Source organism: Parasteatoda tepidariorum, chromosome 3, assembly GCF_043381705.1.
Source record: "Parasteatoda tepidariorum isolate YZ-2023 chromosome 3, CAS_Ptep_4.0, whole genome shotgun sequence".
In the NCBI taxonomy this organism is placed as follows: Eukaryota; Metazoa; Arthropoda; class Arachnida; order Araneae; family Theridiidae; genus Parasteatoda; species Parasteatoda tepidariorum.
This window is the reverse complement of record NC_092206.1, coordinates 84142876-84157206: the sequence shown is the minus strand read 5'-3', so window position 1 is coordinate 84157206 and position 14331 is coordinate 84142876. Positions and strand designations below refer to the sequence as shown.

The 14331-nt window shown below is 32.5% G+C and overlaps 1 protein-coding gene across 6 annotated transcripts in view; it reads right to left on the bottom strand.

Annotated features, from left to right (window-relative positions):
- Nucleotides 1-4180: 4180 nt before the first annotated feature.
- Nucleotides 4181-14331, bottom strand: part of LOC107440772 (espinas) — a 204909-nt gene continuing 194758 nt past the window's right edge. For all 6 annotated transcript variants that reach the window (XM_043042432.2, XM_071178918.1, XM_071178917.1 and 3 more), the window contains 5 exons: nt 12520-12723; nt 9386-9722; nt 7852-8038; nt 6086-6227; nt 4181-5034 (listed from right to left, as the gene is read on the bottom strand). In XM_043042432.2, coding sequence (XP_042898366.1) covers nt 4348-5034; nt 6086-6227; nt 7852-8038; nt 9386-9722; nt 12520-12723 — 1557 coding nt within the window. In that variant the 3' untranslated portion in view covers nt 4181-4347. The remainder of the gene's footprint in view (nt 5035-6085; nt 6228-7851; nt 8039-9385; nt 9723-12519; nt 12724-14331) is intronic.

Genomic DNA, 14331 nt, shown 5'->3' with positions numbered 1-14331 from the left:
TATATATATATATATATATATTTAGACTATATTTTTTACGAAATGTACAAGTTTAAAAATGTTATTATATAACAGGGGGTCATGTAAATATTGCGACACACTTCTAAGGAAGTAAGGACACATCTTTAGGATTAAAACTGCTTAGGACATGACCAGAAATGTCGTCATACATGGCTAGGGGCACTTCACTATAATATGTTCAGAAGCACAGGTCGTAAAACTTCATATTTGGAAAGCGGCCAAACAATGTATGACATCATTTCTGGGGACAGGTGCCTAAGCAAATTTTAATTCTGATGATATGCTCCCTTAGAAGTTTGTAGCTACATTTAGGCGACCTCTGTTATCTATAACGTTTTTAAACTAGTACATATTGCCAAAAATAGACTAAAAATGTAATTAAAAAACTAGATTGAATAGAGAAGCCAATTGCTGATTTGAAATCACTGATAAGAAAGTATCCGAGATCTGTACTATCTTGTGAAAGAAAATCTTAATAAAAAAATTGTTCTTCAGGGTAATTTAACAAGTAGCAAATAAGAAAATTTAATTTCGTATAAAATACATCGTTATTGGTCCAAATAGTGTAATAGATCCAAAGTAGATTATTCCAAATAGTGTAACAGATCCATTGACTTAACCTGTCCGTAATAAATTAGCTATATAAATACCAACTAAATAATACTTAAAATTCTTTCAAGTAAAAAAGAAATTTTGAAGTGTGTTAGAATTTTTTTTTGTTTACATCAATTAAAATTTATTTATAGTATAACGTTGTTTAAAAAAGTATGTCATTGTACTACTTTGCAAGATTAGTATTTTAAATGTCAAAATGATTCGCGCTTCTTAAAAACTACGACATAAATTTGATTTGTTAAAATTGGTAAATTTTATAACACTATAGTAAACAGTTTAAGAGCTCTATTCCCTCGATGTTAAATTTTTTATTCTCTCTTTATTTTTCGTAATAAATTTTTGATGATAGTATATCATCATTTGACATGACAATACCTTTTCAAGTCAAGAGGATAATAATGACTTTTCTTCATTAAATTGAGAAAAAATCTCTTGATAAGTTTTAGAACTACTACTAATTTTTTTCAAAAACGTAAAGTTATATCGTTAGCATTTTTGGTCAGATAATACAATGATGGACGTTTGTCTGTTTAAATATTTTTCCACAGTTACTAATATTATTGTTTTTAAGAAGACAATAATCAATTTGTTAATTATGTAAGATATTTTAAAATTTGTAAACAGATTAAAATTACCTTTCTGAAAATGCTGGTTGCAAAATTACATTGGGGTAATTTTATCAATCAGTTGAAATTTTTCTACATCTCATAACATCGGCATAAGTCAAATTGGAGAGAGATGTTTCTGGTATTCTGACTTATTTTACTTTGAAAGTTACTTTTAGTAAATATCCATCATAAGCGTGATTGAGAAAACTAAAAAAGATGATTAATAGATTCCTTCCTTCCCAGACCACAGTTGAATTTAATGTTATTCATAACTCATCGTTAAACAGCAGACCCAATTTTGGGTTTGCGACTACTAATATTCAACTCCTTAACCTTGTATTTTTGAACCCAATTCAGAAAACAAGGGAACTCTTGGATCAAGTAGTGGAATAACTTTTTTTGATGGAACTAACCCCGATTTGCGTTACATGGAGAGTAAAACCACGAATACCTAACCCATGATCCCACTACGACTGAGGATATTTTATGTCAGCACTGTGGTCGGTGCGAGCCAGGTGTGGAATTCGTATCGACCAGCCATTGTTGGGATTCGAACCCGGTTCACTTCATTGTAATGCAAATGCTCTATCACCTGAGCCCCCACGGCTCTAAATTTAAGGTTAAGGGAGAAAGAGACTCCCAAAGAATGATACTGACTGGTATTGTTATCATAATATGTATTTCAGGAAAAATAAATCAAAATAGGGCATTTCGTATAGAAAATTTTCAATACAGTAAGAAAATATTTGCTGTCTAAAATTTTTAATATTATCAAATCTGGTTTTACAGGAATTGCTGTATTCTGAAATTAAAGGCCTCCCTGCAATTTGTCAACCAATTGTGAGCGAATAAAAATCTTCTCTATTTGGTTCTTCATCTTGATTGAAAAATCTGGTGTTTTAAATATATTATGAGAAAAGCTGAATAATTGATACTGAACGAATATCTCAATGATGACCCCTTAACCTAGTAGCGAAAACTTTTTTTTTTTTAAAATTCTGATTCCAAAACAAGTTTTATTTACCTTCTTTTTGAATTTCTAAAGTACTTTATATTGAATAAGTTTTTCTACATTTTTTACATATTCTTTGAGAAAAGAACTAAGTTAATTAAAAAATATGCAGCTCAAGCATCAAGTTTTTATTAAATCAAAGTTTTACTTTTTAAACTATACAAGTACTTCCTTAATTATAAATATATGAATTTTTAAAAAAATAAAGAACAGTGTATTTTATGAAAAAATATATTTTAGAAAGCACTTTATTTCTGCATTTGTGTGGAACCTAAGCAAAATATAGTTATTAGTTCATAACTTTCATTAGAAGGTTAAATAAAAGGCAGGGTGCTTAGCCAAATTTTTAAACAAAAAATAAGCACTTTTCAAGCACACAAAAAATACTTTTAAGCACTTCGAAAAATATCAAAATTAGACAGGGTTGGCAAGTTTTTGACAATTGATGGTTTTATTTAAAGTGACAAAGATGATAGCGCGTCACAAACGACGAAATTAACAAGAGAAATGAAATTTTTTTATCATAAATAGAGAAAAAAAAATTAACAAATGTTTAGTTGGTTCCCGCAATCAGCAAAAATTCGAGAGATTTTCAATTCTATTACAGAGGGCGGAAAATGAGATTTTTCGATTCTGTTACAGAGGGCGGAAAATGAATTCTGAAATTGAGAATCTCTTGCAAAATGCAGCAGAGTTGCACACGAGAGTCAAAAATCTTTACCACTGAATCCAGCTCAGTATACGCAAGTATTTCATCAAACGTGTAAAACAAATAGTGCTTTTATACACTACAGACCGGCGGTATGCCAAAATAGATTTGGGTTGAATTAATTGTGAAAAAGTTGAATAGGACAATGTCTTTTTGCATAATTTGTGGCGAAAATCAACATGGTAAAGAAAAATATCACATTTCGGAAAAGGGAAAATTAAGCATTTTTAAAAAACATCCATGGAAAAAAGCACCTTTAGCGCTTTTAAAAAAGGAAAATAAGCACCTTTAAGAACTTTTTAAAAACGCTAAACACTCTGAAAGGTTTAAGGAGTAAAAAATATTTTCGAACAAAAATTTTACTTCAATTCCAAATGTGTGGATCAGTTTTAACATATGATTTTCTTAAAAAAATAATTAAATTAAAAAATTATAGGGTTTCCATTGGCACAATTGCCTAACTCTAAGCGTTCCTGTTAAATCTTTAATCAAGTTTTCACCAAAAATATTCGATATCCAACTGAAATTTCTATGAACGATTAATTATAGCTCAAATTCTAATTATTATTTCATAACTTTAAAATCAATTCTTTTAGGAAACATTGAAGTCGAAGACCTATTAATTTATCGTTGCAAATTTAAGAATTTCTTTTATAAATAATTTTAAATCTCTTTTCCACAATTAATATTTGCCCTTTTTCGCATAAATCATCGTTAATTTGTTAGAAATATAATCTCTATTTATAAAATGTATCCTTGCTGCACAATAAAATGTCCCTTAAAGTCCGAAATACCATTAAATTTAATAAATATTTTGAGATTTTAATAATATCTTCAACCAGTGTTATGATTACTTCTTACAGTGTAAACCCTAACAAAGAAGTTTAAACATTAAGAATCAGATGACTTAAAAAGATAATAACCATATGTTATATTGTATGTGAAAAGAAAGGCGCCCTCGTCGTTTGAAAATGAGGTTGTTAAGATATCTTGATATAGTTTCGGCTCAGTATATTTTGTAAATAGTATTTCTTTCGTGTTTTTCTTAATAAATGTTCAGTAAAATCGAAAAAGCATTGTTTATTAAACAGAATTAAAAAATTTTAAACTATAAGGAAAAATTCAAGGATAATAATTATTAATTTTAGGATTAATTTCTGAAATTATGGAAAGTTATGGAACACGACATGTCATGCAAAATAAAAATAAGTCAAATGAAATTGAAATACAATTATTTTATTTTAAAATCTGTAAAGAATGATTTTTATCAAAATTTCTTTTACAAAATCATATGCAAATACAATTTATACAAGATGTAAGAAAATGAATATGGAAGCTCGTGATTCAAACATTTGTACTCGCACAATGAAATGAAAACGCAATCAAGAAACTATACAATTTTTGTCGTCGTGTTTCCGCCTCCTTCGAAGACTTTTTGCTCCAGACGATTGCAGCGTTCCAGAACGCTGTCGGGCTACAGCAAGTGCGTCATTGCTAACGTAAGATATACGAACGCCACCATACGCTCTTCGCGGTGGCAACTCATAGGGATCATCATCATCAGAGCTTGAACTTGAGCATGTACTACAACGATCATCGTCTGCCCTGTTGTATCGAGAATGGCATGGTCTAACATCGTCTGGTTTTTGGTAACTGGATTCAAGTTCAGAACGGTCCCCATAACTCCTGCTCCGGAATACTCCGGAGTTCCGTTTATTTGGGGATGGAGTGACTTGAGTTTTTGTGTAAGTGTTTTCACTTCCTGCACAAGAAGATGAGGAAGAGCGTTCCACTTTCTGGGACATCGTTTTTTGTTCATCATCATCACTGGATGGAGGGAGTTTCGCTGTGGATGGACTAAAACGCACTATAAGTTTCTTGGAAGAGACAGTACCACTGCTATTGCCAGTTCCGGTACTGTTTTGGTCTTGTATCTCTCTGGCAGGACTTCCTGGAGGGGTGGCTGATCCAGTGTCTCTTGTTAGATCGGGCATCGAAAAGTGGGCTGTAGTTCGCCGGTGATGATAACGGCTGTGGTCTTGTCTTTGTTCTTCGATTTCCTCAACAACCTAAAATCAAATAGGGAAAATGTATTTAATTACTTGTTTTATTAAACAAATTCGACAACAGATTCAGTTTCTTAATATGTCTTGCCGTACAAGCAATTAGTAAGTAATCAACGTATTGGTGGCTGTTGAAGAATTTGTAATAAATGAGTTTATTCATTAACATATTAAATTTAAAAAAAAACAAGTGTACAACTTATAACAACCAACTAGCAAAATTGAAATGCAAGACATAAACCATTCTGACGTTGAGTGGGGTATGAAATAAGCAACACAAGACATAAAAAAGATTGCATTAATTCATGCTGGAAGTTAAAAGGCAAAATTGACCATTTGACGTTAAAAGTGTCTATATCACGTTACCATATTTCATACATTCTAAAAGTCATATGTAGTTATTTTTGGAACTAAACATGATTGAAAATTTAAATTGCATTATAACCCGTGGAAATGCATTTTACTCTGATTCGCCCCTCTCGGCAACAGTGGTTTTTCTTTTTCTGTTATCCATCATGACCACTCAATGTCAAAATAGTTTATGTCTTACCTTTCAATGTTGCTAGTTGTTATAAGTTGTATACTTGCTTTTTCTGAATTCAATATGTTAATGAATAAACTCATTTATTAAAAATCTTCAATAACCATCAACATCAACACATTCTTATTTTTGTTTCACTCTCGGCTACTGGGGTTTTTCTAGTTTAGTTTCTCATCTTTATGTTCGTTTTTCTTCGACAATTTTACGTTTTGTGTTTCAAATCACTTTGATTTTTTTTCATTCACGCCTGGAAAGTCTCGAGAATGGGAGTCGACTTTTATTTCTATCTGCATATTTTTGAAGCCAATGTTGTTTTTTTTATTAAGTAACATCTGTCAGTTAGTTTGACCAAAACGCATTTTACCAATTTTTGCATTGTTTCTAAAGCATTGTTTCACATAGAGTAATTTATTTTGGCTTGGCTTCTAATGTTAGAGATCGCAACTAAATGGATTTTAACTGTGGTATAACATCAATTAATTTAGGAATTTGATTTAAATAGTATTAAAGCATTACCTGGACAAACACTTGAGGAGATTTGGACATTAGAGCATCTATTGTAAGGTCCGACATGTTGAGAGGCTCTCGAGAACGACCATTTAACGGAGATCTTCCATTTTCCACAACAGCATTATCTTCCACAATTGGAGAGACATCTCTATCAAAGGAAGAATGTTATAGAAGCAAATGAATGAAAGTATGAAAACGAAGAAGCCATACAGTAAAATAATGATAATAATAAAATATAGCTTTTAAACCCTCTTATCAAATCATTTTTTATCTACTTAATAACAATTTGTAACGGTAACATATAAATAAAAATAATAATGTATAGTGCGGCTTGTAGGAGAACTCCCCCAGACTAAAAGTCTGGGGCTCTCTGCTGCTATGGTAAAAAGCGAGAGCACATTTCTAATGGGGGTGCAATTGAGGAATGAAGGTGTCGATAGGTTTACTTACGCTGACCTATGCAAAGATCAAGACAAAACCACCCCACACTCCTATTCAAAGTGACTTTTCCTCGTAACCATGGTACCCGCCACGACGCAAGACTGGTGTTTGGAGGAGTTCTCCTGAAAGCCGCACTGTACAGTGCGGGGGAAAAAATGGACTATTTAGAATAAATTTTGATCTAAAGATTCGATCTTCACGTTCTAGGACTCAGTCCTAGTAATTCGATAGAGTAAACTCAAATATGCTAATTAATTAGGGTAGCCGATATTTTAAGTTACGAAAAAAGTGTTGTTGTTGAGTTACAAAAACGTACTTTCTTAGAATAAATATACCATTTTTTACGACGGATTTAGATTCCAGATCCCCAAAATATAGGGAGTAGCCACAATCTGGAAAATAGGGTCCCAATATTTTGGGCAGGAGAACGATATAAAGTGTGGACTCTTTAATGATAATTTTACGTTTTGCACACAATTATAAAATTTGTTTACTCAAAATTAATAAAATGCAAAAAAAAAAAAAATAATAATAACTTTCAAATAATCATTATTTTTTTTAATAATAGCCGAAAAGTTTTTATTTAATATTAGTCGAAAATTTTTTGATTTGTAAGGTACACAATTTTTACATCATTTTAAAGAATGTAAGTTTACAAGGCAAAATACAAAGTTTAACCGAAATAGGTCGAACAGCTCCTGTGAAATCTAAATTTAAAATTAACTCTCTCTGAATATTTCTGTTTAAAATCTTACATGTAAAATTTATGGATAGTTGTGTTACTTGGATATTTTTTTTTTTTTTTTNTATTTTTTTTTTTTTTTTGTGGAAGATATAGTCTGATGAAGACATATTGTTCCAGGTTATTATTTTTTTTCCTCACCCCCTTTTTATTTTTGTTCGGATGACATCGAACATTAAGTACCTTACATAAATAATAATCACAACAATGATATTCAATAAATTGTTGATAAATTTTTTTGTAATCAGCGCAAGATCTATCTTTCTCTCTTGCTATGTTAACAGCAGATTACTCATCAAAAATTTTGCAAATGCCGCAACGAGTTACTAGTTATTATTTACACGGCAGACCGCATATTGGCTAAGTCTGCCCTTTTCTGAAATGGGCGAAGTCGGTTCAAATGATACTCAACATAGGAATGTCTGTCCCGAAACTAGACTCAGGAGTTTCATTGTCTTCTGAATCAGATTCGAAAAGACAAGAACAGAGTTGAACATATAGGCCGGTAATATAAAAAATAAATAAAAACATCGGTGGTAAAAAAATATCTAGTGGATTAATTAGATCTGGTGGATAAGTGCACACTTACTTGATAAAGGAACTTGTATTTTTATTCTCTGTTTGTTGTTGTAAATTGAGATTGTTGTTCGGCGTACTGGTAGCATTGCGATATGGAACCAATGGACTTCTAGGTACCAAAGGGCTGGATGTTCGATTCTCACTTGGTGGATTTGTTTGGAATGATTTACCTCTTCTACTGTTACTTTGTTCACCCACTGAAATCAATTATAAGTTACTTAATTTAAAAAAGAAAAATACATGCCATTTAATGTAACTTATCACATTTGATATTATAATCTGTTACTATAGTACTGTCGGGCAATTGAGAAAACAAAGCAAGTGTTTCACGATAAATTTTGAGAAAAGCGGCTTGACAACTATTTTCTTTCTATTGCTAATGCTATGAACGATAAAATATACTATCAGAAAATTGCTAGAACAAAATTTATTTTTGAAAAACTTCTTTTGCAATATTAGCTTATCATACATACATGACAAATATATAAAAACCTCAATTTTGAATTTTTTGTCGCTTACGTTAATTTTTCAATTGCAGGGCAGAGAACTTATCTTATTGCCATGCAATAGAATAAACAATGTAAGAGTCAAAAAATTCAAAATTGTGATTTATATATATTTGGCATTTTTGTATGATATGCTACTTATTGCGGAAGATTTTTTTTTCAATGAAAATTTTATTTTATCAGTTTTTTGAAACTGTGATTTAGCTTTCAACAGCATTAGCAACAGAAATAAAATAGTTGTCAAACTTTTCTCGAAATCTAGCGTGAGGCACTTCGCTATTTTTTCAATGCCACGGCAACATACGTATTAAATAGTTGTCAAAGATGCAATTTAAGAAAAATCATAGAAGATGTCAATATAATTGCCAACGCTTGTGTGGAAGGTTTAATTTTGTACATAAGATTCTAACTGGATACCTGCAATGGACGTTATTGTAGATAAATCGTGGTATTTGTCGATTCAGAAGCCAATCAAGTTCGACAAACACGCGTGACATCGCTTACAGGCATTTAATTAAATCTGATTTGAATTACATGTTTAGATATAATCATTTCACTTCCTCTCGAGTTGCAAGTACTCAATTACATTTAATACAGTTTGGAAATTTGATATGATATGTTTAGATTCTGCCGTGTAATTGAACTGATATTGCTCAAGATTCAATTCTATAGCTAGTTGGTAATATTCTATATTCAATTGCTTTTGAGCGCTTTTGTTCGACTCAATAGTTAGCCAAAAATGATGCCATCCAAACTTCATTGAAAAATGCTCATTGCTCAATGAAGTAAAGTCGGATGCGTTTTTAAAACACTATGAATAGTAATATTGACGTAAAACCATTGGAGACAGCATAATAGTTACTTTAAATTCTTTTCGCGGAGTTTCGACAAACGAAGTGCAAGAAATTTTTGATTATTAAAACTATCTTTTACTGGTCTTAATAAATACAATAACTATTGACGAAATCAATGATGAAAAAAATCTGAAAAATTACTACAACGTTTATTAAGATTAAAGTGACAATAGACGATGTTTACCTTTGCTGCAATGGACGGAGCAATAAATAAGGCCTTTTCGTGGCAAGAAAGGTCTTCCAAGCAATGGCGTATGGCATGAGTGGCATCGGAAACAATTTTCCGTGGCATGCCAGTGTTGGCCTTCGTGTGACATTTGTCCCTGGTCCACCCCAATAGGATCTCCGCAAGAATCACAATATTCAGCAAAAGTTGCATCGAAACAGTGCAGGCAAAAGGGTCGTCCGTCTCTCATGACGTATCGCTCACCGCCAAGTTGGCGATCACACTCAAAGCAACAAAAATGCCGCATATGCCACGCTCGACCTTCAGCTTCTGTGCATTCATCGGCAAATATTATCTGAAAAGGTACATTTTATATTTAATAACATCATTTCATCATTCATAGATATTTGCTGTACTTATACATAGATATCTATGAAGTCATTCAAGGTTAAAGATATTCCGCGTCTTCTAAATTTTGAATGCTATACATAGTTTCAGTATATCCTTAGGTAAATGAATGGTTCAATACATCAATCGAAGCATAGACAGGGCGCGAAAAAAAAGATTAAGAAAGAGCAATTTTTGACCTAGGGATCGTATTCCAGAGTACGTTGAGTAGGCTGTTTGCTTTTCGTTCAGGCTGAGTTTCGAAAAACATCGTTAAACAGTGTAGACGAAAAATTAAGTATGAAACTAGAGAAAATACGAACTTCCTTTAAATAAACGTGCTTTTAGACGGATTTTAATTTCTGAATCCCCACTTATAGGGTAGGGTAGCCGAAGTCTCGACAATATGGTTTAAACAGTTTAGTAAAAGGATCGATCCCCAATGGTGGCTCTTAACTCACGCAGCTTCAGATCGATGGGTGCCAATTTTTCTGGGAAGTAAAAGCGGTTGGTGCGCAATGCTAACTGAATTGCCACTATCATTCAGTTGATGATGAAATTGAGGAGTCTTAACCTCCGTGGTCCACAACGGGCTATTACGGTGTTGCTTTAAATTTTTTTAAAAAATACTTTTAGCTTAATTAAGAGACCGGTCAAAAGTAACATCATTTAAATTTTTGCGTATTTCGCTTTATCTCTGGACACTCAAACATTTTTGTACCAACTAATAAAACTCAATTACCCCAAATTACTTTCGCGAAAGAAAATATTTAATCATTATTAATTAAATAATGCTATTTATTTTTTTTAATTAATGATAAAAAAAATTTTTCACTGCAAAATGTGAAAGTTTTTATATTTTCTTAAACTATATAATTTTAAATAACGAAATCTGAGTTGAGAACAAAAACAGTTAAATAGTTATAAATTAGAACTAAAAAGTATACTCGTAAATAACTATTAATTATAACTATGAACTACAAATTATAATCGTAATTAAACTCGCTAATTTTAAATTTGTTCATTAAAATGACTTATTTATAATAATGTTAATATTTATATATTTTATAATTAGTCGAAGATATAATATTTCCTTTAGAGAAAGTATGTTTTTGAGTCATTGTCACTTAATTGATAGTTAGACATAGTTATCCTATCTGAGACCAATCCTTCAAGTCAAAGATTGGCGCTTACAGAGTAAAATACGAAAGGAGTTTATCGAAATACAGTAACGCTTGTTAAGTAGATCACTTATCCAAGTTCATCTCTATAATTGACCAAGTATTACTTGACCTCTATAATCAAGCACCAGATTAGAAAAAACAGTTGTATCACTTCTTCGTAAATTGATGGCCTGCCTAAAGGCTTGTTTATACGGTCCAAGTTTTTGAATTCGAAAACTTGGAGGAATATCTCTCTCCAAGGAATTGGATGATTAGTTGAAACTATGCAAGTTTTTGAATTGCTGATTGGTGGTAGGATGAAAAACCTGCGCATGCGCACTGTTCGTATTCAACATTATTCAAAATTACTAAATAAATTTAAATAAAAACGTAATAACACAAATAAACCCTAACAGATTAATTTATTTGGATTAAAATACATGAAAACGGAAAACAAAATGACATAATCCGATGCCTGCTTGCTGACGTCCAAAACTTTAGAATCGGATTGGTTAAGGCGGTTTTTCAAAGGCTCCGCCCTCATACGAAATGCTATTTTGAGAATAATATGCTATTGTCATAACTGCTGTGAGTTTGCTACAGTTACTCGTGACTGTTAGGACAAGTTAAGCCTATTTAAAGTCAGCGCTGTCTATTTCTATTTTGAAAAGGGCGCAATACGTCAATATTCGCGATCGCAACACTCGAATACGCCATCTGGGGAGAGACCGGTTTCATGCCTNATAGACCCTAACAGATTAATTTATTTGGATTAAAATATATGAAAACTTACAGCAAAATGACATAATCAGATGCCTGCTTGCTGACGTTCGAAACTTTAGAGTCGGATTGGTTAAGGCGGTTTTCCAAAGGCTCCGCCCTCATACGAAATGCTATTTTGAGAATAATATGCTATGGTCATAACTGCTGTGAGTTTGGTACAGTTACTCGTGACTGTTAGGACAAGTTAAGCCTATCTAAAGTCAGTGCTGTCTATTTCTATTCTGAAAATGGCGCAATACGTCAATATGAAGAAAAGCCACAGTTTTGTTAAAATGGATAGCGTTTGGGGTCTAATTTTTTAATATTTAGAAACTTACTCCAATGCTGCCTTATCTGGGCTCATATAAATTTACAAAATCTGAAAACAATGCAGTGATTTTGATAATTTACATTTAAGTGGAAAAACGTCGCCAAATTGGCGATTTTTAAAAAAATTTAATAATTCTTAAAATATGTAAGTTATTTGTTCGTTCTAAAGCTCAAATAATTCTTCACGGGAAGATAATATATATAGTAAACAATCATCGGTTTGCTTGAAGTGTAAGAAAACTGTGGCTTTTTTATTTTTCTTAACTTCCCTTTCCCTTCGAAAAACCTTGTTAAGGGAACTTGGATGGAAAGTAGAACATGCTCTACTATCATCTAAGGACTTGGATCAAGAACTTGGATGATCGTTTACACGATGTAAGCTTCAAGCAAAACAAGTTCCATTAATCTTGGTCGAAAAACTTGGATTGTATAAACAGGCCTTAAGTGAACCATCATATTGATACAGACACAGGTTTCACAGTAACTTCACGTAAAAAAACCCATTCTCACCTCATCGCAAGCAGCACAACGGGGTTTGAGACTCTCCGCGTGATGTCTTCCACAGTACAGCTTGCCATCCTTGAAGAAGTATATCAAGTCCACGAGAAGCTCTTTGCAGACACTGCACGTGAAACAGCCGGGATGCCAGGAGGAATTGGGGCCAGCTCGGGACGCGAACACGGCCATATCTCCGCGGGATATGGATTCATCGCACTAGATTAAATAAAATAAAAGCACAATAAATTTTAAAGATATTGAAAATAATATTCTTTTGATATGATTCATTTTCATTTGGTATCACTTAAATATTTGATAGAGCAATGAAACGTGTTTAGTTGACTCCCTCTGTGTGTTGATCATCAGCTTAAGTTGATCTGGAAGAAAAAACTGGAAGAAAAAAACCCAATTAAATACCAGTTTTATAATTTGATCTTTGTCTAAGTGGACTATCGAATTTTTGTCCCAGAAGTGGTCAACTTACACAGGTTTCACTGTATAATCTATAAGTTTCAGTGCAAACCATTTATTCTGAGTTCTCGACTTTTCAGTTCTTATAAGATTTATTTGGCAAAAATCAGATTATGATCGTTTTCTTTCACTCGAAAATATTTGTACGTACCCATCAAAAATACACAGGATGTTCCGTAACGATAACCTTCAATATTTAAAGAACTCTTGCTAAAAATGAAATGAAAAAAAATTTTTTTTTTGTATATTACGGGTCACGAATTAATGCTTACATAGAAGGAACAATTATTGGGTTGGAGGGAAAGTTCTGTCGTATTTTAAAGAAAATATTTGAATTCATTTATAAAAATATGCGTTTAATATTAATCAATTTTATAAGCTTCGTTATTTGTTACAACCTGTTGTCATCTTTCAGGTAACCAGTGAATTCCTGTTTTGTAGAAGTTCTCGTCCTTAGAATTGAAATAATCAGCAACTGCCTTGGAAACATTAACAAAAGACTTGAATTTTTTACCCGTTAGATAATTTTGCAGAGATCTGAACAGATTACAATCTGATGGTGCAATGTCAGGTGAATACGGTGGGTGATTAAGGATTTCCCATCCTAACGCATTCAGTTTTTGTAGTGTCACCATTGCAGTATGCTGGCGAGCATTATCGTGGTGGAACACTATTCCTTTTCTGGACGCTAATGTTGGCCTTTTTTCTTTGATAGCTGCATTCAATTTATCTAGCTGATTACAGTACAGATCCGCGTTGATGGTTTTTCCCTGTTTCTGCAACTCGTAGTACACTGGACCTTTCCTGTCCCACCACAAACAAAGCAGTACTTTTCGCTGATGGATACTTGGTTTTGGAACTGTTGCTGACGCAATTCCTGGTTTGCAGAAGGATTTTTTTCTCTTAATATTCTCGTAAAGAATCCACTTTTCATCTCCAGTAACCAGCCTGTCCGAAAACGGCTCCACACTGTGTCTAATCAGATGTGATGAACACATTCTTACACGATCAGACAAATTATTTTCCGTTAATTCATGTGGAACCCAAACACTTTGCTTTAACACAAACCCAAGAGATTTAATGTGATGTCCAACAGTTGTATGATGAATGCCGAACTCTTCTGCTATTTCTCGACTTGTTAAATGTGGATTATTTTCCAACATGGATTGCAAAACATCACTATCGATTGACGACAGAACTTTCCCTCCAATAAGTTTACTAACTCTTGCCAATCAGTATCGAAGTTAATGAAAGAAAAGGAGGGATTAGAACAATAATTTTTTTTATTTAATATCTCTATCCTGATTGGTTGTTGAAACGTGGCATTTGTTTACGTAAGCAACCGTTACTTTA